At 41.8% G+C, this 25697-nt stretch overlaps 1 protein-coding gene across 9 annotated transcripts in view; it reads right to left on the bottom strand.

Moving 5' to 3' along the window:
- The window catches only part of ELF1 (E74 like ETS transcription factor 1), a 526009-nt gene that overhangs the window by 31194 nt on the left and 469118 nt on the right, over positions 1–25697 (bottom strand). For all 9 annotated transcript variants that reach the window (XM_078657401.1, XM_078657393.1, XM_078657397.1 and 6 more), the window contains 4 exons: positions 21163–21327; positions 18463–18546; positions 12273–12465; positions 3066–3560 (listed from right to left, as the gene is read on the bottom strand). In XM_078657401.1, coding sequence (XP_078513527.1) covers positions 3066–3560; positions 12273–12465; positions 18463–18546; positions 21163–21327 — 937 coding nt within the window. The remainder of the gene's footprint in view (positions 1–3065; positions 3561–12272; positions 12466–18462; positions 18547–21162; positions 21328–25697) is intronic.

The following is a 25697-nucleotide window of genomic DNA, read 5'->3' as shown; positions in this document are numbered from 1 at the left end:
GTGGAATCCCCCCTGCTGACCCTCCCATCGGCCAGGCCGTGCTATTGCAAGAAATGCTGCGCAGCAGCCGCCCATCTCTTCCACCCCCCGGCCTGTATCACCCAGGGGAGGCCCCACCCCTCTCTTGGATCTGCCAGGCCACACCCTGTGCTCCCGCGCCTCGCCATCTACGCATCCGCAACCTTCGACCGGCTCACCCACAACTCGAATCCGGCCCCCTTCTCGTTGAGCTTTCTGTTCGGCCTGGCTGGTTGCGGTCACAAGGCTAGTGGTCAGCCTCACCCTGTTTATGTGCACACATATTGGTGAGCGAGCAGCCGGCTCGGCCATGGTTCTGCATGGACTATGTTAGGTTCTGTGTGGGGGCGGTTGGCCATAGCTCACCGTCACATGGCTTACATTTCAATCCGTGTGTATGTGGGGGTAGCATGTTTAAGTTTACTTCTTCAAGTCAGTAAATATTTGTCTACTGCTGAGAATATGTATGCCATTCCGGCTAAAAGCATGCACCCTTCAGGTGGCTGGTAAACGCTCACTACCTGTAGTGCCTGGAGCCTAACAAGGCACATGGGTTATCCCGCCTCCTTAAGGCCACAGGCGCCTTGACATTTAAAGATAGCTTAAGGTCAATATGCCTGCTGCTGCGATGTGTGTGGGGATGCGGGTCATTGGTTCCAATGCAGAAATACATCTCGAAAGGCTAACGCGCCAGCTGCTGCAATGCGGCTGTGTAACTAATAATGGGTTTGAAGTCCTACAGGACAGACCCCTCTTTTAACCCGACCGTAAAAAAATCGCTTTATCGCCGATTATTTAATTGCAAAGAGACAATTCATTCAATGGGGTGCGCCGTGGCACTATTTATCATTAAGACTGCCCTAGAGCTGCCCTGGGTGTCCTCTTGATTCGGATTTTTGATATTGCCAAACTGCCACTTTGGCATTATATTTGTGAGCTCGGGCTGGCCGGGGCATTAGACGTGCGTGAAATGGCTGCCACAGGGTCAGTTCGCGCAAGCTTGAAAAAGAACAATCGCATATTCCCCGGTCACTTGATTGTATAGCGCCAAAACGACGCCGGGTACGAGAGGAGCGCTAGATGATATCAGACAGGCCAGGCTCTCTCGACAGTGGCGGACATGGGTGCCCTGCCGCTAATGTGGCACCAGGCTTACTATTGGATGGTTTTGTGCCTTCTGCCACCCAAGGTTTTTTTTCCAGTGTAATCTGTTTCCAGGTTGAGGCCGATGACTGACAGATGGACCTCTTGGAATAAAGTCAATGTCTTGGAAAGTAGAGGAACTCCAACAAACTGCACCTGCTCTGTAAGACATTTTTAGCAACACCCAGAGGCTCCCCGGTCAGCTTTGTGTGTTGGTTTATTTTTTTTAATCGCATTCTTTTGTTCGTTCACTCCTTTATTTGTTTGTGTGAAGTCATTCAGGCTTTTTTTTATTTGTTTTCGCCTTGCCATTTACAATGTCAAGACCTTAAAGTCGCGTTCATTTACAATGCTAATAGCTCTAACTTTTGCAATGCTGCGACCGTTGCATTGTAAATGCTTGTTCTTTGAGGCAGGGCACAGAAGTACACTAGGCACTAAGAGAGAGCTGCTATGTAGTAATATGTGATGCTTGAACACCAAAGTCCATAGAACTTTATATTTTATATTTAGAATTTAAGTTTGCCTTCCTTTACCCCCCAAAATGAAAGGAATCTCAAAAACCCTAAAAGCAAATATATTAATGCTTCCTGGAAAGTGTACCAAGGAAGTCAAATGGTGTTACTTTTGATTAGGTTTCGGTAAATCGTTGTACGTTTGGAGACATTACTATGTTATTTTTAAATCGGAAGCGTAATTAAAATAATTTAAATGAAGACAAGAAGTGGAAGGCAGGGAGTGAGACAAGAGGCAGGTAAGGGAGCACAGGGAATGTTTCTGGAAATCTCTCCCATATTGAAGATCAGAGACACAGAACTATGGAACAGCCACTGGGAACAAGAGAAGACAAAAGGACTTAGTGGGCAGCAAATCATGGGAAATGGGAAGACTTGGCAAAATACAGGCCAGGGAACAGGAAAGGCACAGACTTGGTACAGAAGCTAAGATGGAATTCAGAGGAAGGCGTGAAAGTGGATGGACAAGCGAACTGAGATTGAGAGCAATGCATAGATATCTTTATCCACAAAGGCCATAGAGTGTAATGGAAACATATGGTTCTGGGGTTTCCCAATTGTGTCCGGCAGCAGGATGAGCCACAGCTACACAGAAAGAGTGGTATGCTGTAGCAACGTGAAGTATCTATACGGCTTAGGCAGTCCACCCCAAGAGCATCTTTCCCTGCATCTCTCCTTTCACAGTCACAGACGTGGTCATTCACAGGGAGCAGGTTTCCATCTTTCACGATCACGTGCCATGAGAAAATGTAGCAAAATGTTGCACTGAAACCACTGATGTTGGTCTTGCCGCACCATGCGCAATACCATAAAATGTTTAGTCTTGTATCCCTTCAAATACATTCTTGTACTAAATAAATATGACACCAGTCAGGATAAATTTATGGCACATTTTCTTTTAAGGATGGACACATAACAGAAATATTATAGGTCCTCGGCAAAACGTTCAGAACTGGCGACTCTTCAATAACTTTCATGCATCAGTCACCACACTTAGTTGACATCACCATCAACAATTCTCCGGCACAAACATTTCTTTTATTAAGGGCTTTACTTTTCTTTCATCACATTTACACATTAACCATAATTTTCTAGTGGAAATGTCATAAGTGGTGTGGAAATGGCATGATATGAAGCAAACACACTTGAGGAATAAATGAATCTTGAAATAAACAAAACCATTCGGCTCTTGAACAGGATAGATTGACAGGTCTCTACAGGATTCAGAATACATTTTTTAAATCATCAGAACTTAAACTCAACTCTGCCACTAAATGTTTTCATTTATGTAACCATAACTAAACTGAAGATTATAACTGAAAGAGTCTGTACTCCTATTTAAAAAGAAATGTAAAAAAATTAAAGACTTCAAATGTTTAAATTTCTTACCGGATACTATGAACAGGGGATTGCAACAGTTCATCCTGAGAGATGGAGTCTGTAGCTGTCTCAGTTACCGACGGCCCTGACTGCATCAGCTGCAAGGACCGGTAGAGGCTAGATGAATTAGACTGCTGTGAAGCGTGCATAGTGTTCACCGTGTTCACCGTCCTCAACATATCTGGTGACAAAACAGTTAACTGCTTATTTTCAATCTCTAGTTCTTTAAATTCTGAAGACTGTGCTTTTCCTGTAGACTTCAGAACGGTCGTCTGTGCTCCCCTCATACCATGATTTGCTGATATTCTGTCTTGATCAGTTTGATGCCCGCTGGTTGCAGATGGAGGAAGAAAAGAGGACTCTGAAGGAAGGCTATCAGGAGACTCCACACTGGCGTTTGGATCATCGTCATCTATGTAGACAAGATCTTTTGGCATTTCCTTGAATTGATAGACCAAGCGTTGTCCTTCTACTTTGGCCAAAATACCCCTCTGATAGTAATACCTACAAAAACACCAAAATATATACACACATTTAACTTCAGATCATAAAAAATATTGCTACACTTGCCTCGTTGCAAAACCCATTGTAACACTATGGACAAATCTTTTTTCAATATATTTGTAATCAATGCACACATTTTTCAGATCCAAATTGACAATCCTCATCTCATCCCTGTTATTTCTCACAAGAGATATCTAAGTACAGATCTGAAATGTTAGCACCATCGCATTGTCAAAGTTGTCAATTACAAGAGGCATATCAGTGCCTGTCACGATTCTTAATACAACTATTTAGTCCAAATAAGTCCATATACAAGGGAAGGACATATGAGATCAGTGGAAACTGTTAAAGCAGGAAGTGATCATTATTGAAAATCTGTTCTGTTTAAAGTAAGTTGCAAAAGTTTAACAATTAGTTCAAATCAGAAATGGGGCCTCTTAAATCTCTTACTGTTGCACTTTCATCATCACCATTATTATATTTATGGAATGTCATACCACCCACAGGCACCCAATGAGTTTTCAACCTGTCAATAAAAATTCAAGCTATCCAGGAAACAATTTTCATCATGAATTCACTGAGCCCAGCAATAGGTGACACTTTCCTTTTTTCAGCAATCACAATGAATAGATTTTCGTATCTTTAAATTCATTAAATTAGAAAGATTGACTTATTGACACTATCAGCAGTTTATTATTTAATGTAGAAGGGGGCCAAGGACTGATAAGACAAAAAGCACTATATGCAAAATTGATATTTAATAGTACCTTATTTAAAAGAATAACACAAATTAACAGTGATGTAACAATATAAATATCAAATAAATCATGTAAAAAAGTTAAGCACTCAATCATTTCACCAGTACTGTTCATCATAGGCATAGGAACTGGAAGTAGTAATTTAGCTTCAGAGTAGATAAAGGTGGGGCTCAACAACACTGTGCTTGGTGACCAAAGCCGAAAATGGATCTAATTACATAGACTCTTAAAACTACCTATAAACGTGTGCACGAGTTATGTAGAACTGGAAGACAATAACACATTTAACCTCACTCTGAACCATGACTTTTAAAGAACAGTGTGTAGCTTAGAAGCACATCAGGTTTCATACAGTTAATTTCAGAAATTCACAGTGTGTCTACTCATTTCCAAAGAAATATCCCAACTAGTACACATATTTATACTATTTTACCTAGAGGTAAAGGCTGGTCCCTTATTGACTCGTGCGTTGGGAGTGTACCTAGAATCTGTCGCTCAGCCTACCCAAGTACTTTGGCCCTTATTTAACATATAGCAGGCTGAACTCCTTTCTGCAGGTTCAGCAAAGGGATGTATGTACTGTACTCTACGAACTAACGGCTCACCATATTTAAAGATTCCCCCCCCGCCCCGGTTGGCAGAGATCTCTGTGCCTTTCACAGAACTGTTGTCGCTACATGTTCAATGCACCCACACTACATAGAGTTTTGGTTTTTAAAAACAACATCCCACAGCAGAAGTTTGTGACTCAAAAACAAAAGATTAATGTCCCCGATACAGTTTTGTGGGTGGGTGGGTGGACATTCCTTTTTTTTCCTGGTCAGGACCACAAGGCTTTTCTTGGCAGTCCTGAACAGAAATAAATTACATTGGAAAATCTGCCTTAAATATGGCAGATGGTATGACACCCATTGACCGATAGCCTAGTGTCAGTTGAGTTGTAGATCAAAGTTGTGCTCCGGAAAAGTCAGTGTAGGCTTTCAGATGGAACATGGGGGTTTCCCCTGGCTCGAAGGGGGGCGGGGGAAGTACGAGTTTGGCGGACATGGTATGGACAAGTTTGGTAGCAAAACTTTTAACTGTATTAACAACTGCTTTTCTCTTCCTGTTTGGCTATTTCCTATGTGTTATTGAGTTCATGTACCAAGCAGACATGCTTACTTAATGGCAGGAACCCCAAGTACTAAGACTGCTTGGCTGCTCATTAAATCTGCTTTAAAGTCTGGTCTACTTTCGTGGTGCATTCTGGTCCCTCTGTCGGACATGCCCTCTGGTTCCTGTCGGACACACTTGCATTGCTTCTAGTACAATAAAACTAGCCCATCTTCTTATTACCGTCCACGACAGACCAGTAGTAAACAAAAGCATCCTTAGTTAACTCTTATGTCTACTAGGGTTTTCACCAATACCATCCCCTTAAGGACAAGTGTAGAGGGTTTAACCCCTTGCGTGCTCATGACAACCGGGAGCCGTCACGCGCCACGGTGGGTGTGTGCGGAGGACGCCCCCTGGCCGTCTGAATCCCGCCCACTTATTTAAATCCCTGCAAATTGTCGTCATTTTTAATGAGTAGTGTGGGAGTAGTGGTACTGATAAGGGCCACATCAATTTCCACTGCAAGGTGTGGTAGATATTGAGGAGAGTGAAAACAATATTGCACAAAGCGTGCTTGGGTGCACAGATAGTATAGCTTTGGCGCCTCAAAGATAGAATGGTAGTACAAGAGTTTCCCATTTAATTCTGGGGGATTTTCCCTCCCATGTTAACCTGAAAAAACTAAGTACAGATCTAACGTATCATTGCTTTCCTTGCAGTCAGAGTTTAAAGCTCATGTTGAAAGACATCAGTTGATGATACAGACAATAAAAATGATACTATACTATTCAGAATCCTATCTCTTACAGCGTCAGATAACATTGACTATCCGAATTCTACCAGAACAAGAGACACTTGAGAGATGTACAACAATGTGAAAGTGCTGACCTTTGAATGAGTTTCAAATACGAGAAGCACAAGATGAAACGATTAATATTAACCATGATCACTTTGCTTCAAAAACCGCAATTTATGTATACACCGCCACAAACAATTCCTAACAGAGTTGCAGTTACAATTATTAAAACAAGGGTTGCCAGAGCAGAAATTGACAGCTGTGAAGGCGGATTTGTTTAACGTAATTTGCCTTTAGGAGCTCGATATCTGCTCATGACCGAGTTCTCTGTGAGATTAATTCAATATGTTGTTATATATGGACTAATTTATAACAAAGGAGGGAGGGAGAGGGAAAGTGGATTCGGTCTCCCCTGGCAAGTTTACATAAACAAAATAGAATCCACTCAACTGTTATATATGGACTGCCTCCAATGTCTTGCAATCCACATACCATATATTGTGTTTTGTAATAAATAACTTGTATTGTACCGACATGGTAAGGTAATGTCTTTAGGGTATGGTACATTTCTGGAAGTAGTGGTCTTAGATGAGTGTGGCTATGTCCGATTCAATGCATCCATTGCAGATGGTCTTTAATCTACCTGCTATTATTTGAATACGATATTGCTCTTCCATGAGTTTCTAGTCTAGAGAGTAATAATACATCATATTTTTTATTTTACTCAAACAATATAAGTGCCTTTTATTTCGGACATATGAAGAAATGGCTAACTGTCAAAAAGACCAATTGAAATCCTGCCTACTAGCCAGTTCTTTATGTACGCCCACAAACTAGGTATATATATATATATATCCTACATGCACGTTTCAAATTGTAGAGGACAGAAAATAAGTGCTTGAACCTATTTCATATACATATTTTGTCACTCTTCTTGGGCTACTCAGTTTACAAAAAACTTTATTATTCTTGTGAAATAACCTATAAACGTCTAGTAGCCAGAGAAACATTTTCATACTCAGCCCTTACTTCAATATCAAGGATTGCTCCCATCCTCAATGTGTGGTTATGCGATCGCCTAGAGTTCGGACCAGAAACTGATAATTTAGTTGTTGAAGTAGGCCTCTAGCACAATCAGGACCATGATCGCAGACCAACGTCATCCCGACCAGGTTCCTATTCGTGGGGGCACACCCCTGACATTTCCTTTCTTTAGACTCGCTCGTGTGAATCCAAACCCATTTCTCTGTAACAGTGCAAACGCTACTGAGATACCTATTTCTGGAGTCGTTTGTTCAATTAAGCCTAGCTCTTCCTGTGGGTACCCGGAGATAGATTCTTCACCTGATATGGCCAATCCAGTTGTTGACTACAAGTCCCTTGTTGGTGAGTTTCTCTAACACTCAGTGAAGTATGTTGAAAGGAAGAAAGAATCAAAGTTTGCGAAGATCCCCACTGCAGGAAAAATAGAAAGAGGCATGCCTTGCCTTCTGTTCAAGGTGTATTCCAGTTGTCACTAAAGAACAAGAATAAACACATGCACCGGTAAGCACTATACCAGCTGAGTCTACCTCCTTGGGCAGGTGCCTTGAGAGGTCTTCTAGGAAGGAGGCTCTAACACCACACTGTCACTGGACCCAGGAGTAGGGGACAGCCCTACTCTCTTGCATCAAGTTCTGGAACGACAAGCATTTTCAAATCTGGTTAAAGTCGATACTCATCTCCACTTCACACTTAACCTCACTGCTGCTTCTAAGATGATTAATCATGGGAGTGCGATACAGACACTTGAATTACACACACTCAAGAAAATTCTAAACATGGTTTAAAGTTTCCTTAACAATAGACTGCAACTGGGGCCCCACGTCATATCCTGCTAAAGAGAAATGTGTGGTTCCTCAGAGGTCTTTCTGAGCGACCATGCTCTTTAATGTTTATGTGTACCCTGTGCAAGTTAGGATAGAGAAGTTAGGTCTATCAATTTACCAGGATGTGGAGGTCACTTCACTGTACCCTAGAACGTTACCCATCCAACCTGCATAAATTACACGCCTGTATGGCCTTCTGTTCTTATGTTCAACCCTCCCCAAAAAATGATTACATTCACTCTCCCAGCCTGGCTCAATGAACTACATCTGAATGGCTTTTATCATTTAATAGCTCCAAAGGATACGTCACTTGTGTACATCATGGACACACAACCTTCCAATATTGTCCACATCTAGACTAAGAATATTAACCTCCACGTCAGTACGAAGCTTATTCCCCTACGGCTTGACTCGGGCCTAAACTCTCATTTCAATAAAGTGGGTCTTAGACCGATATTGTATTGGCATAGATTTGGGCGACCCCAGACCTATTGCCATACCAACAGGCTCTGGAGGATGTGCTGGGGCTTCTAAGATCTCCTGGCTCAGGGTTATAAAATGCTGACTGACCAAGATGGGGTGTGGGAACATCTGATCCAGCCTCGCGGAAGCCAATGGGGCCCGAAGGAATCACTCAAGAGTACATACTGGTGCTACATTGATGAACACACTTTAGGGAATGCTAGGGTGGGTACTCTTACTGCCTCCTTCCTTGAGTTCAAAGATGACTACATCATAGTGATGGAGCAAGGAGGAGGAACAACATTTTATGTACCCCTTGTGAAGTCATACTTCCATAACTATAACATGAACGAATGGAATGATGTGTGGAATTAATCAATCTAGAGTATAATTGCACCTACACAAGTACACGTGGGAATTAACTTTGCTTATGTTGCAATTATAATTAACTATGTGATTTTTTTGTGTCCTAAACTAATAAGCAGCTTTGAAATAATAAAATGCAGCATAAATGTGCTTTTGTTTATGTATTTGTGGCAGAAACCGAAGGATAAGTAAGTATATTACGCCTAAATGTTGCTTATCTGCTAGGTAACTACTAATAGGGAAAATCTTAGTAAGGGGGGAGGTAAACATAAGGGCTAAAATTCTGAAATTAACGTTCGTTTGTGTTTGTTTCTATGATAGTTCCCATTCTGGCCTGTGAGGCCTAACAAAAGATGGCTGACTCGCTGAACTGCGAATCGAAAATGAACTGAGCATGCGCAAGCCCGACTGCGAGTTCGAATACGAGCTGCTTGTGCCTGGAGTGAAAGCAGTTCAAGGACAGAGTAGCCTGGAAGTCCAGATGGCTGCCAAAAGATGAGCACAATGGTTCAGAACGTGAGAAAGTCTAGCAAAGTAGCTAAGTGAGAATAGGACTAGTTCGGACAAGGCCAAAAACAATGACCCATTTAAAATCAAGCTGACGGAAGCGGAATAAATGTTGTAATGATGAGATGATGCTCATCCACCCCAAATTGTCCAATCATAACTCGAATTTATGTTGAAAGTTACACTTTTAGATACAGCAGCTCTCCTTTGAATCTCACCGATCCATGGAGTAAGGTGTAAGTATTTTGTGAGTGACTCGCAGTGTCATGGGCCCCACTGTCGACTGTATGTATGATTTTGTACTTCAGGAAAAGGTGTCATGGTTCTAGAAATTATTTCCGGAGAACCGCTGCATCAATAGAAGGATATTTGGACGAGATTAAGGATCCTGTAGCCTAAACATTATATATGAAATTTTGGGTTGGGACCTTGCCAAAATGTTCAGTTATGGCAAAATGGCTGTGTGCACCCAAAGAGTCTGATGGGTATAGTTCCTTCTGTCCCCAGGTGATCGAATTCATAGAACACATTGTAATGTTTTGTCTAATTTACCATGGGTACAGAAGGAAGTGAATTCTACCACTATTGTGTAACCCCGGAATCAGGGACTGTAGATCAGCGATAGAATCCTGAGAAGTGATGCCAGTCCAGTTATTGTATTTGTGTCTCACTTTTTTTATTGGATATATGAAGGATTAGGCAAAAAAGGTTAGTCACTTGAAGGGTTGACAAAGGGTCCCGCCCCAGTAGGGACTGAGGGAGCGTCTTCCAATGTATGACGTAGTTTCTGAGTCTTTGTAACAAAGGGAGAAGATTTTAATCATGGAAAAGCGTTGAGTCCTTGGACACATGTATCTCCAAGTATTTAAAACTCTTAGTGGCTACAGTTGTATTGAAACCTTTGGGTAGGGTCGGTGGCTTACCACTAAGAACATAAAGAACCAACTTGGACCAATTAATGGTGTATCTGGAAAATTCCTCCAAAACAATAAATATGTGGAGTGCTCGATTCAGGGAGGCCGCAGGCGACGCCAAGTACAATAAGATGTCGTCGGCATATATCGATATTCGGTCCTCCCAATCTGTTGCCCATCTCAGCCCTCTAATTATCGGGTCTCTTCTAATCCACATCGCCAGAGTGAAAAGAGTGAAAAGCAATGGAGAGAGGGAACATCCTGGCCGAGTGCCCTTTCCGAGCACAAATTTTGAGGATACACGATTGTTCACCACTATCTGAGCAAACGGAGTCACATATAGTAGGCGTATCCAGCGCAGAAAGTCAGGGCCGAACCCTATTTTCCGCAAGACTGCAAACATGTATGGCCATTTGATCGTGTCAAATGCCATCGAGTGACACTACAACTGTATCCTCCTGTATCGTATCGGAACGGCCAAGCACCCCATGCAGTCTCCTCAAGTTGAGACAGATGTTTCTAGCTGGCATAAAGCCAGACTGATCGGGGTGTACTAACTTGGTGATTACTGTTAATAAACGTGTGGCGAGTAGTTTAGCAAGTATCTTGGTTTCTGCATTCAGCAGTGAGATCGGACTATAGGAAGAGCGGAGGTGCTTGGGTTTTCGTTCCTTGTAGATAACCATGATAGTAGCCAATCTTTGGTCTACTGGGAGCGACCCCATCTCGCGGCTTTCACGGAACATGTTTGCAAGATATGGTGCAATTTTGCTGAGGGCGAGCTTGAATAGGTCGACCGGCAGGCCATTTGGGCCAGAGGCTTTTACCCAACGCAGGTCTTGGATAGCTTTCTCTACCTCCGAAGCGTCTAAGTCTTTTTCCAGCTCAAGTCGTTCATCGCCATAGAGCCGTGGCAAAGGGATATCTTGCAGCATCGACAGTGCGTCCGATTCAATGTATGTCGTGAGTGAAGTATATATCTCTCGGTAGTGGTCAGTGAATCAGGACTCGATTTTTTATTGCAAAGGACTTGTTTCAAGTGGTGGGAACAGGAGAGCAAATGGAGTGATTAAATGCTCAATGTAAATAGCAAGGCTGAAATAGCTTTGCCTGGCTAAAAAGCAAGTTTTACAAAAACAATCATATTTAAAAAATAAAGATCTCATTATTGGGATGCAAATGCATTTATGCAAAATGGTATTTCACATCAATTATGACAGTGTGTGGCCTGGACTCTAAATGATGCACAGTTGCATCAGAACACAATTACTAACGTTCTATGATGCGCCTGCATGTAAGCCACAGACTAAAGAAAAACATTAATTGGATGAGGAATGTATTTCCATGGTTCGGCTAAAATATCTAACATGCCTTGTTGTATTTTTTTTTTTAATTATTTGCGATGCAAACTGGGAGGGGGGGTGGATGATGCAATCATTTCCTTTTAGAGAAGCACAAAGTAGCCTATCTGTTAATGCCTAGAACATTTACACTTGAAGAAAAATATTTAAATATACAGGTAGTACATTCCATAATATCTGATGATTCTATGTTGGTTCCCATCTCTTGCTCTGCGCCACATGTGAAAATGGAGCACACAGCACTGCAGGCACATTGAGAAAACACCCATGACCCCTGTCGTCTTCACACTGAACCAAGTTGCTTCTATTTCCCCTTGTGTAACTGCATGGAATCTGCCTGAACCACCTGTTCACTACAAAATGGATGCAGTGTTGCATTGCAACCAAATTAGGCTGGTTAGGTGGAAAGCTAAAGCCGTTGCTGATCACGTAGCTTATGTGCAATACCTCTCACCCCAGAGATATGGTGGAAAGAAGTAAAGTGTTCAAACAACTCGGCTTAAAATGCTGCTAAAATGAAAGGTGTAATTTTACCAATTTGTTTGTCATTCAAAGTCTGTGAAACATTGCAACTGCATACTATACCTCAGTGCTCTGCCCATAGTCTCATAGTTCATATCTGGCTTGTTCTTATGTTTTCCCCACAACTTGGACACAGCCTTTGAATCTACAAGCTTGAAGATGCCTTTGTCTCTCTGCGTCCACTTAATGTATTTTGGGCATGTAGCCTTGTCTTGAAGCAAAGCCAAAAGGAACTCCCAAAGATAAATTGTGTTTCCTGTAGGATAAAGATGAAGAAGTATAAATTAACTATTTTGACAGCAACATTTTAGTGACAGAGTATTTAAGGTATGTAATAAAACAGTAGGTGTAGAACACATTTAAATGTAAGCATAGTTGCAATTCTGTTAGACTACTGCTTTTATATCAGCCTTGTTTTTAAACTGCTTTTACAATGCACTCATATGTTATACCAAACTGTGCAGCCCTATTCGTCTACAAGAACCAAATCCTTGTTTTCACCTTGGAACTTGTAAGGGAGAAAGTTACATTCCTGTTAGTTCAGCAGAGGAGCTTCTGTTGTGTCTCTCTTATTCAAGATCTGCAAAAAAGTACTTCCAAAGTCTAAAACTACCTTTTTATTGCATGCAAGTCACCACTAAGGTCTGCCCTCGGTGCCCCAAGGGTAGGGTGCCTTGTTATAAAAAGCAGGGACTTATAAAATATGTTTTATATGCCCTGGTGAGAGAAAAACTGCCATTTTAGTTTTCCCATATTGTTTTGACAGGAGTGAGCTAGAACAATAATTAGAACTATAGAAATAATAGTTACAATAAATCCAAAACTTGCCATGGTTAGATTTAGTAGAACTATTGCAGCAAAGTAATTTTAGAACTTGCTTTCCTGAAGTTACCAAAAGCAGCCCTGTAGCAGCCTCTTCTGATTGGCCAGCCTTTGACAGCGGTGCCAAGCTTCCCCTGTTTAGATGTGAAGTGGTCTCGGCTGGAACAAAGACCATCTGGTGGGAGGTGATCTGCTGCTGCAAATGCTAGGACAGGAAGGGGACATGGTAGCCAAACTGGTCTTCAAAAGGAAAAAGACAGATAGTACCGGAACTACACACCCACCCCCAACTTCCTGAACACCCAGCCAAATGGGAGCCCCAATAATTGAAGTAGGAGAGGGGCTGGAAGGGGAGTGTAGGGAAAGGTTAGCCACACATGTGGGTTGGGTTAGCCAGACCTGAACCCCCAGGAAAGATTTTCCCCGTTTTGGTTTTTAGTAAAAAAGTGCATTCTGGGACAAAAATATGCCACACTTCTAAGGAAGTGGTCATAACAGAGGGTGGCAACTTGAACCCCATTAGTTAGGGGTGCCCCTTTCTTACCAGCCCAGAAACTGCAATAAATATGTGGAAGCTGCACAGCACCTCAGATCCCTGCTTGAAAACATCAGAAGGAGGACTGCCCTGCTGAACCCCTGGTCTGCATAAACAGAGGATTGCACTCACAAGGACTGCACCTGCTGCACACGCTGGACTTCACTAAAGAGGACTGTGCCTTGCTTCCAAGAATAAGGAGTGGGCTCCCTGATCAGCAATAGGACCAAAAGAGCTGAAAGAGGTTACCTGCATCAACTCCATCAGAACAAAAAAGTGACTAAGTAAGAAGATAAAAACTTGACCAGCCCCAACCAGCCAACGTATCTGACCCATGCTCCATTACTGTTGGCCTGAAAACTTTTTGACTTGGTCACGGTTAAGCGTGACCAGACAGCCGCACTTGGCGCTATTTAGTTTTTGGCAATAGAAATCATTTTTTTACATTTTGCCTTTAAAAATTCATATCTTCAGTTCCTGAAATTGGGTTTTTGTCGTTTTGGAGTCCTTTTAAGGATACAAATATTCTCAATTTTTATTAAATGGTGTTGGCTTTTTATTAGATATTTCTTATTTACTGTTTTTGCCGGTCTCCTCGCAGCCAAGCTACCAAGGGTTGAGCGAGGATTAATTTATTGAAACTTGACTGGAACTTATTTGTGATTGTTGTGATATTGCTAGCTGTTGGTACCTACCTGCACCTAGCAATAAACCACCTTCCAACCAGGTTCTTTAATCCGTTTTCTCATGAGAACCAGCGACACCCTGCCTTATCTCCAGTTATCAGTTTCCCTCAACTTTTTTTGCCTATGTGTAGAAAATATGTGAAAGTAATTTAATTTCTAGATGTGCTAGCATTATATGCTCAAACACTTTGTGAGCGTGATGTTACGTTGGTTTGGTTCACATTTACTGACTCCTTTGCTTTTGAAAAAAAAAACTATTTCTAACTTTGAGTAGGCTGAAAGAGTGAGTTTTCAGATAACAATTATGTTGCTTCAGGCTGGGAATCTGGATACTCTCACCATGAAGAGGAAAGTGGGCTGGACCAGACTCCACACAACAACTTCAGGCGCCAAAGATAAGGGCGCTACTCCCCAGGGAATGAGGGGCAGAGTGCAGACCAGTACCTTAACAGTAGAACCTGGCCGGACAGTGTTAGCCCAGCTAAAAGAACCACATTACAAATTCTGAACAAGTTGATTATTATGTCATTGTGATTGCTGTAAGTGCTGTCTTTGTGGGAACACATGATGAAATCTGGGTAGGTGACGACCTGAAGACTGGGTGGGTAAGAAAGCAAAGAGACGAGTCCCTCGAGTAGAAGTATGGTTGACTTCCATGGTATAGAGTGAGCAGGCTCTGGAAAGGTGTGGAAAGGGGAATATAGGTCAAAGTGTCAGGTTCCTAAGTGTAGATCCTCTGAGGATAAATGTGAGTGCGAAAGAGGTTTATTGATCCAACTACACTATCTTCTTCATTTGCTCTTCTGAGCGCAAAATTAAAGGCAAGTCAAATGCAATGGAGGTCAATTGGTGAGAGGGAGCAATACCTCCCTTCCTCCCTCCATGAGATCAATTAGACAAAACTACCCAGACCCCCGTCCCCTTCCTGTCTTTGCATTGCCACCCCTCAAACCACAGGATGAGCTACAGCACAAGGCTGGTAGACCCCTTTTTGTGTCTGTGTCCGAATATGAAACTGAGGTGAGAACTAAGATATCTTAGAAAGAAGAGCTCCAACAAATGGGACTCCAGCCTATGCTATGCACTGCCAGTATGGAAAAAGTGTGTGCAGGTCATTGAAACAGATCCTAAAAATAAACTGAATTGGGATAACGGCCAGCTTTTCTTAATTGGTTCGAGGGAGCAAACAAACATAAGCAAGAGTCTCAGGTACACAGAATGCAAAAAAAAACTCAAATACCAAATTAGCCATTTGATGGACAGAGTTATGACTTGTGTCCCCACTGCCATGCCTCCTCCTTATCTATTATACCAAATAACTAAACCAAAAGAGACTGAAGAAACCATAAAGGAGAATATCCTGGACATCCTTGGTTTTCTCATGACAGCTAAAGGGGCTAGGGGTGGAACCCTTTAAAAATGCTCTCTTGCATCCCACAATACCCTCTCTGTTCTGAAGCTGAAAAAGGAATTTGACACGTAAAATCTTATCTCATTATACAGGGAATTCTTGTGGCTACTTTTAGCTGCTGTAACTCACCTATTCTCCCTATAAAAAGGTAGGTATAACCAATGTACACCCTTTTGTACAAGACCTGTGCTCTATCAATAGCATGGTGATGCACAGCTTACCTTGCTGGTAGACTTACGTTCTTCCTTCTTTTCTATCATCATACACAGAGTATATTCAGCTTCTCCTCCGATGCATCTCAATTAACAAGGCAGATGCTTCCTCAAACATTTATAGGCCGGGTTCTATTTTTTCAAAGCTTTACACATATATCTGGACATTTTGGTCTTTCTGGAGAACTCCACTTTTAAGATTTGATATTTTCCTTGTACACACTGAAAGAATTAGCCCTTTTACATGAACAAGGTTCAGAAGCTGAGAAAAAAAATTAGGTTAAATGGAACTGTAATGGGGACCTGGAAGGAGTGGGAAGGCATGGCAGTGGTAGAACCAAAATGTCTGCCTCCCGACCTGACCATCATCACCACTCCCCCTCGAATGAAATGGGTGGAGTTACTTCTTTTTAATCACATGTACTACACATTCCCCTTATAAATCATCTCTGCGCTCAGTCAGATGGGACCTTACTCAAGGATCTACAATTTCATATTTTCCGTTCAAGAAATTAAAATAATAATATTGGCTTGTCTCTAGGCACTGACAACAGGTGTAACTTATTATTCAAGTAAAGAGCACTACTTTACACAAACATAAATGGATGAAAAACTGAGTAGCCCAAAATTATTTGAACCTGTGACTCGGGTTACACACGTTTCTACCAAGGATGCACAAGTTCACTGAGCTATTTATTGCACCTCAATTCCCTTGCAAAGCGGTCAAGAACAGCAGCAGTTCTGATTGCCCTTAACCTTCAATGCCATGCCGAAGAAAATATGTTGCTTACACACTCATGGTTAACTGAAGTATAACACAAACTTCTTTAAAGAAAAACTCTAATCTCTTACTAATTATTCAGGTTAATGCAAAGCCAATAATAAAAAAACTCAGAATGTAAATGAGAGTAAAAGGAGGTGAAAAATACCAGTAGCACAACAGAAAGGTTTTACAAACGAAATAATTGGAGTACATACAACAGTGCGATACAATAGTCGCTAAACCTTGACGGTCTCAAATGAGCACTCCCATACTCGCACTACAATACTTTACAATAGAACATTTTAATCCTGTATGTTTCATTAGAAATAAAAGCATACGACGTTGTGGGTCTGTCTTTGCCAACGATAGCAAACAATTGGTTAATCAATTACATGCCACTGCAGATCAACCTGGCTCTGTGTTAATCACTGTATCATAATGTTCCAAGTATTGCTATTGTTTATTTTTTTTTAAATGTTTCTGTCTGAAATGGTACAGATGTGAACTAAAATACATTAACAAGACTCAAGCTGCCTGACTGAGGGTTGCAGTTTTATTTGGGATATACTAGTGGCCCATTTTAAGAGGACAATATGCTGTAACCAATTTTCTACAAATTTAAATTCTTCACACACTTAGAGGAGCGTAAATAACTCTACTGTCGATACATTTTTGGTGCTTCTTGCCATTATGACTGACAAAAGCATGGTGGTAGAAGAATGGGCAAAACAATGCATGTTCTGCTTTACTGCTTCATTTTTACCCACAAAAGAACAATATTAAATTGCAAAACATAAATAACATACTTTTTTCTTAAAGGTTTTATCACGCAAATCAACACTAAACCCCAAATAGGCCTATATGAAGAGAACAAACGTCCATCTTAGCAACAGCAAAAAGTGGTAATCTTGCAAAAATAAAGGCACCCAAACCAGCACACCTTTATAGCTTCTGATATTGTAACTATAACCTTTGGGTGCAGAATAGTATTCCCAACACTTTGTAATTCAGCCCGCGATGTATTATAATTAATTACTATTGTTATTCAGATGCACAGCTGGTTTATTAATCATGAAGCTGGCAGCTGTAATAGAGTCAGTGCAGAATCAAATGGGAGAATTTAAAAGGATATGATGGAAGCAATTCATAAACTGAATAAAATGAAATAAACTCCACCCATAAGTACATACATCATACGATTAATGATTGCTAGTGCTTATTGGATAAGAATATTGCTAAGACAATAGGCCTGGTATTAACTGATTGGCCTGGCCTAAGCTTACATTTTTGTGAATGTTTTTGTACGAAAGCATGCATTGTAGGAAAACAAGCATTGTGTCAAATCCAAAAGCTATTTTTATTTTTCCTAATGTAACTGCACACATTGCACCAGTAATCTCGGGCATTAAAGACTCTGCTTATTGTGCAGATGTGCATACTGTACAAGAGCACAATGCGGTCACTCACAGTCAGGTATGCCAGTAGCTCAAGTGGGTTGAAACTATGCCGCACTGAGGTGGGCAGAAGCAAAATGTGAATAACACTACGGAAGACCAATGGCTGAAAAGGGCTGACAAATTCCCTCTCAGTATGTATAGCATATATATTTTTTCGTTTAAAAACCATGCCTTGGGTAATTCCAGACCTAAATGAGTGTTTCGGTTCATTTATTTGTATGATCCAAATCACAGGGACAAATTAGAAAATGTGATAATAAAACAAACAAAGTTTCAACCGAATTTCATAGTAATCTGGGGACAAAGAATGGCCATAGTAACCTCAATGGGCCGGCTCTGTCTTAGAGATTGAAGAGTAGTTAATTACCCTTTCCATCCTTGTTCTTCTTCTTCAGCGTTATGTTTGGTGTTGCTGTGGGAGACTCAGGGCGTGGAGTTTTGGGTTTTCTCCCTGAAACAAAAATTGTATTACTTCAAACCATTTACATAGTGAAAAAATTAAACCTTATTCTGTTAAAGTTTGATTGTAGAATATAGCCAGAACTCTAGTATTGCTTTCCCCTGGGATGACTTCAAAATAGTTTCCAATTTATTCCAGGAAATGTTAGCATATCTAATTTCTTTGCCTAGAAAAGTGTGCCACTTGCATTAATTTACAATCGATTTTATTCAACCAAAGTAACGGATACGTCTGCGTTTCCCCCCAAAATGAATTAAAAAGCTTAAAGGACTAAGCACTCTTTTTATATTAAATTCCATATAATTAGTTTTGGTAATAACAACACACACAGGTTGAGAAAGCTGATGGGTTACATAGGGCAAAGCCTGGTTTAGGTTTGATCACAGAAAATCCTTTGCTTTCTCGGGAGAAGAAGAGAGCTCAGAGGAAGGTGGGCAGAGTTTAAATGTGATGAAGTAAAGGAAATATAATAGAAAAGTTTAGAAGCCCCTTGAAGACCTGGTCTCTGCAAAATCCTCCCACTATCATGGACAATCATAAATGAACAAATAGTGAAAAACGAAAGATATAAACTTAGTGGTTATTGTATTTAAACATGGTATTCATTTCTTCACAAAATTAAAAGAAGCAAGCCCGTGAAACAGATTGGTTTTGGCAATGCTTGTTTTCTTCCGCCTAGATGGCCACAGACATATACGTGTGGCTGCCATCTTTGTATGAATGTTCTTATGTTTTAAGAACATCCATTCAAAGATGGTGATGGTGATTGCCTTTGCATCTGCTTCTGCAATTTGTAAATAGATTTTCCTAAAGCACAGAAAATGTCATGCAAAGATGGCGCAATCCGTGCATTAACACACAATCATAATGGAATAATTAAAAGATAATTTTAAGAAGGATGTTAAATTATATGGAAGCGGGCAGCACTCAAGGACACTGGGAGCAAGCTTGCACTCTAAGGGGTTGGTTATTAATAAAGAGGAGTGTGGAGTAGGGGTAGAGAGAGGTAAATAATATAGTGCTTCATATGCATGGCAAAGGTCTGGCATCAGATGTGAATGGATACACGCTATCCAATCAAAACACAGAGCCGAAAATGCTCCTGCTGAATCACCCTGTTTGGACTTGGCCTGGGCGGAGTTCCGCTACGTGGAACTACCTGAAGTGACAAAAAAAAAAAAACGTGCTACGCAGAGTTCCACGAGTGCATTAGGGTCATGCTGTTAGTGGTGATTTTGAGTGCCGGGTGTTTGTCCTGCTATAAAATAGTCGCGAACGGCATTATGCACAGTGCAAGAGGGAGCAGCTTCCTTGCTACTACTTGAGTAGATGTTCTTCTTGAGCGGCAGCTTTCTCAACTCGAAAGGAAGGTTTCTCAACAAGAGTAGTCGTGACCTGAAGCGAGAACTAGCATTGAGAAATCCAACCACCCGCACTGAGATTGATTATCCTCGCTCGCCAACTAGACATTGGCGAGCGACGAAAAACCTTGCCGGAGGTGGATTTTCCTAGCTCACCAACTTGACGTTAACAAGCACGAGCGAGGAAAAAAATCCGCACTGCTGAGTTTTTGGGAACTCCGCGTGCTCCGCGGAGTGTGGAAAACTCTGGAAACGTAGCAGAGTTCACCGCCCAGGGTTAGTTTAGGCTACCTTAAGGAACAAGTAACAGGCAAACGTATACGAGTACCGACAAACTGTTGATAATGGTTTCACATCAAGAAATCTTTTGCATGATCGGGTTTTTCTTTCCCTTGGCTTGAAGAAGGGTGCTTCACTAACAATCCCATGGCATGTCGAGCACCAACTTACAATCCGAGTGAATTCACCAATGTGTTGGGCCACATCAGTTTCTACCCCAGGGTCATAAAACGGTAGCCCCCTGGACTGCGGTAATGCCATTTACTCTGGACTTGCACAATGTCTTTATCCAGATTGCCAATAGTCCAGATTGTTCAGCTAAATCCGGTTTTGCGTGTGAAAGAATATGATCATGTTTTGCCAATTTAGAGGCCCTGCCACTGACTTCTTGTGTTGGCAAGAGGGGTAGGTATGAGGTGTTGAACAGTACACTGCCCTTTATATGGAACAAGCTTTATAAGAACGATTTGTGCTCTTAACCCAATGTCTTCACTTCATTGTAGTATCTTATCACAGTATTGAAAGACAGAATGGGTATACTTTTTACTGTTTTGTGGAAGAAGAGGGCCGTTCCCTTATGACCCGAAAGAGAAATTATCTAAATTCAGAAAAAAATACCTTATTTTCATAATTATAATTCAGATTCGCATTGTGGCCGACTCCACTGATGCATTAGCAACAGGAAACTATTTAGTAGTAGTAAACGGCACTATTACATAATGTAATATGTAAACAGCATGGCATCAAAAACAACCCTGCATGTTATGAACAGAACACAGCATCATGACATGCAATGAAGGCAGCACTGAACAAGCAGGTCTTTATGCAAGATATACAGTCTGCAGCACTGCATTACATAGGACCTGCTGCACTTAACAGCAACATTATCAACATGCCACAAGCCAATGTATTGCACTATGGTCCACATGATTCGTTCTTCCTCTTACTACTAAAATGTGTTACATACCTTTCTTTTTCTTCGATGCCTCAAGCATAGCCTCCTTTGGCAGATTAGTGTATCCCTGCTGAAGTTGGTGCACCTCCATCACTTCGGGGATACCATCTACCGTCACAGATAAGTGTGTGATTGGAGTACCAACCATGTCATCTTCAGACGTACAGAACAGATTCGCTACAGAGTCAAAAACAATACAAAAATGCATTAAGCAAAACGTCCAACAAATGCATAGCTCCGCAATCTTCCAGCCCACCTTCCCAAGACTTGCATTTTTTTACTGGTCTTCGTGTGAGCTTCTAACAATGACTGGGCATTTGCCTTGCTTTCCCAAAGGAGCATAAATGTCTCAGCACGCCCATGCTATCCAGGGTTTAACGTTTGCTTTTCCCTGGGTATTTTAATCATCAGCTCAAGCACTGAAGATAATTTGAAGCTGAAGGGAACCACCAGAGACACCTTGTTCCTGGCTAAGAACATATATATTACTACAACAGTTTCAGCAATCAAAGGACAGTCCCCAATAACATTTGTGCCACTGTCTCCTGTGTGACATTTTTCCTCATGAACCACTGTGCACCATGCTTTAATCCACTATTTTTTTGTCTTTCTTAGTTTCTTTTACTTGTAGACGATTCATCGACTTTCTTTTCTTTTTACCAACAATATACTCAATGTCACAGTTCAGCGGCTTCCACCATCAAATCAATTCTACCAAAAATCACTTGAACCATTGTTCATCGTGCTGTAACAAGTCCCATAGATAATGGAAGGTACACTGCGGTCCATGAGGTATAATTTGAGCTGAATACTACATAATAGATTTTAGAAGTGCTAATTAATTATTTACACCTTCAAAGCACCATACGTATTACGTCTTTAATGTACATCCAGTGGTGTTGTTCAAAAACACATTGAACCTCACTATGACTACTAAGCATATTTCTTGCCAGATGAGAGAAATACCCTGTTCTACCCGACACAAAATGAATGGATTAAAACCACGTTTCAAAAGATTTCTATTTATATGGAGATTCATTTATGTAAGATATCCTAAGAATGACTTATCTTCCCCAAACGATAATCTCCTACTGGAACTTCCAAATAGAACTGTGACCGCTGCAATGCTGGATCCCAGGCTGTGTCACATCCCGCAAGAGCAAGGAAGGAATGGTGTTATTGAAGGGCACTGTAAGAAAGTATGAACAAAAGACTGCTATATGGTACCTAGACATTGTGGAGGGCCGGAGTGTGACGGTTGGGGCTGTGACACAATGGGAGGGTACTTCCAGCTTAAGCCGAAGGCAGCTGGACCAATCAGGATAGTGAGAAAGGTGCTTCCAAGACAATTTAAGAAGCAAAGGCAGTGGGAACAAGTTGCCTCCTTGCAAGTGCTTTTGGTCATATGGTTCCCGCTGGATCAGTTAATACACTGTTTTCGATTCCCGCACCTCTATTTTGTTCTCCCTTCTTTGTGCTTTTTTATTTGAAGCTCTGATTAAAACTACTTAAAACCTTCGAGTGCCTAAAGTGCAGCATTTTGCTGTTTGTGGAATAAATATTGGAAGGTTGGTCTGCCCTTCATGCCAGCACCAGCAGCTACAGTGTGCCGTCACTTCTGACTGCATTGGAAAATATATATATATATATATATATATATATATATATATATATATATATATATATATATATATATATATATATATATATATATATATATATATATATATATATATATATATATATATATATATATATATACACACACATATATACACATACACACACACCCCACTTACTGTAAACGTACTTACCCGAATCAGCAATCAAGCTATTCTACTAGTGTTACCACTGATGATGGCTCTTCTAAGCCGAGTGGTGCAGTTATTCTGAATATCCCAGAGATTAAGTCAAGACCTCCAGTTTCTGTTCTCACCTCCCTACACTCCATTCTCCCCTCACACAATTACGTTGAAAACAGTGTGTCTATTTCTGGCCTAAAAATCTTTATTGTTGGAGATTGGATTCTCATCAGAGCCCATATTCAAAACCTCCATAACGATCCTAGCCTATCCGGCAATTACCAGGTCTGCCTTCTGCCCGCAACATCTGTTTAAGTGGTGGTTCTGCTCCACTGGACTGTTCTATGGTTTTCGTGTAGCAAACATAGTTTTTGCATTAAAGCGCCATCTACAGCAACTACATCTAAACGTGGTGCAAGACCCTAATACGAGCTGCACACTGCTCTTGCCTTTACAGACACCTAACACACTGCTTCACAGTTTGCTGGAATCACTTCAGCCACCTCATTGAAGCTTCTGCTATAGCCTTGAGACCTTCCTCAAATTCCATTCTGGTCAGCTTTTACCAACCCATTCACTTATTTCCTTCTTACCAACTAAGGAGGTCTATTATTTTCTACCTTTTTAAAAGTCAGTTGAATCCATACTTCGCTAGTCTTCAAACAAACTTTCAAAACGAAGCTATTGCCCTCCTGCTATGTTCTATCAAACCCCAAGCTGTGCCATCAATAGGCCCTTTACTCTTTTCATGCATCCTTTCCACATCCCTTCCTGAATTAGGGTGCAGGTTCGTAACACATACGTTTTCCACAATTCCCTTCCACTCCTGCCTCATCTGCACGATATAAAGCACTCCAACAAGGAACCAAAATGGTTGTGTCTCTTGCCGCTCCACTACCCTTACCTGCTACCAGTCATTAATACACGTTTAAGTAAGTCTATTTGATTTTAGATTGTTAAATACAACTGAAAAGAAAACACTTGTATTAAGCACACATTTCATTTGCATAATAGGTTTGGTTAGATTCTCTATTTTTGCACCCCATTCAACATACTTAGCAAACACACAGATTTACAAATATAAATCCATATTTGGGATTTACAAAACATGGATTTACTCTCAGAAAAATATGTATTCTTTCATCCCTGAGTGAGTAAATTCTCTCCCTGGGGAGGGAAGTGGAGATTCAGGGTGGTAATGTCCTCAGACATTTGTAAACAACAACAAATCTATTTTTCCATGACCCATTCACAAGCTATCCATTTTTAGGTCTCGCCTGTCGATGCGCATGCGCATCGAGCAAGGCGAGAGTATTGGCCCTTATCCGCTCTTTATCCACACTGCAAGGAATCGTGGCGATTCCTTGCAGTGCACGAGAAATTTAAGCTCAATGCGCATGCGCATTGAGCTTAAATGCGCGTGCACATGCCCCCAGCCGCCTACTCTCTCTCACAGCCTCCCCCAGCTCCGCCCCTCACTACTTGATTGCACGGCCGCTAGGCCGTGCCTCCCCTACTCTCCTCCCCCCTCCTCCCCTGCCTGCCTGCCGCTAGGCCGTGCCTCCCCTACTCTCCTCCCCCCTCCTCCTCCTACTCTCCTCCCCTGCCTGCCTGCCGTGTCGCACCTCTCCCCTCTCCGCCCCCTCTCCTGCCCGCCCCCTCCCCTGCCCGCCGTGTTACGGTGAAAGGCTTGTTTCCGTTTGTCTCTCTCCTTTCAGGTATTCCCTTCCTGTATTCTTTTTCCTCGAGCTTTACAATATTTCTCCCAAGTGCCCCCACCTTCTACCTTTGTCCCTCAATTTAAACATTTTCCTTCGGCCTCCTTTTCAATTATGCTCCTCAATTTTCTGCCTTGAGGTTCAGTCGCCCCCTTCAATGGCCTTCCTCTCCTCGTCCTTCCTTCCTCTTGCCTCTCTCCTCTGTTCCCGGTTCCCACGCTGCCTGTCCCTGCTTCCTGCCTGTCTTTGGGGTCTCCGTCTTCTTTGGTTGTCCCTCCCCTTCCCGCCGTGTCGCATTTCTCCTCCCCCCTCCACTGGTCCCCGCAGCCTCCTCGAGTGAAGCCCCTGCCTGCGCCAGCCCTGCCTGTGAGTACCGCGTGCCTGCAGCAGCTCTCCGAATTCGACTGCCTCCTGCAGGCGACCCCTCCCTTACATGTTACTGCTCCATGTCTGTGACCGCATCGTTTCTCTCCGCCTGTGACTGCTCCTGCCTGCGATTGTTCGTTGACTGTAACTGGTCTCCAGTTCTGTGTGTGCGCTCTGTAACTGCTGCACACATGAGCCTGCTGGCGATTGCTTCCTGTCCGACTGTTTCTTGTGTTTGTTTAACAGTTTATTCTGACCAATTGATTTACAGTTCACATTCGGGATTTCACACGGTTTGCGAAGTTACCTGGAAACTAAGTATATGCTGGGGCTTTGTCAGGTACATGCAAACGAGAGCAAACTTACTCAAACACAACTCCAGACCTTCCTGAAGTAAAATCCTTGTCTGACTGGCGCAGAGTTAAAAGAGGCGAACGCGCTGTCGTCGTTTGCGTTCCAACTTAAATATATCGCGCCAAAAGATTAAAAGCAAAGAAGAGCTCACTCACGCGCACACACGCAAATAGTTGTAACTTTTACAGCCTCTTGAATTTACGTAGCAAATCTCGCGTCATTGTTGATAAAAAAACACGTGCTCAATTATACTATATCCAATCCTGGCTGCCCCGCTACAGTATTTGCCCTGAATTATTGCTCGCCC

Source organism: Lissotriton helveticus, chromosome 8 (assembly GCF_964261635.1).
Source record: "Lissotriton helveticus chromosome 8, aLisHel1.1, whole genome shotgun sequence".
Lineage (NCBI taxonomy): Eukaryota > Metazoa > Chordata > Amphibia > Caudata > Salamandridae > Lissotriton > Lissotriton helveticus.
Note: the sequence above shows the minus strand (reverse complement) of the source record. Positions and strands in the feature narration are given on the sequence as shown.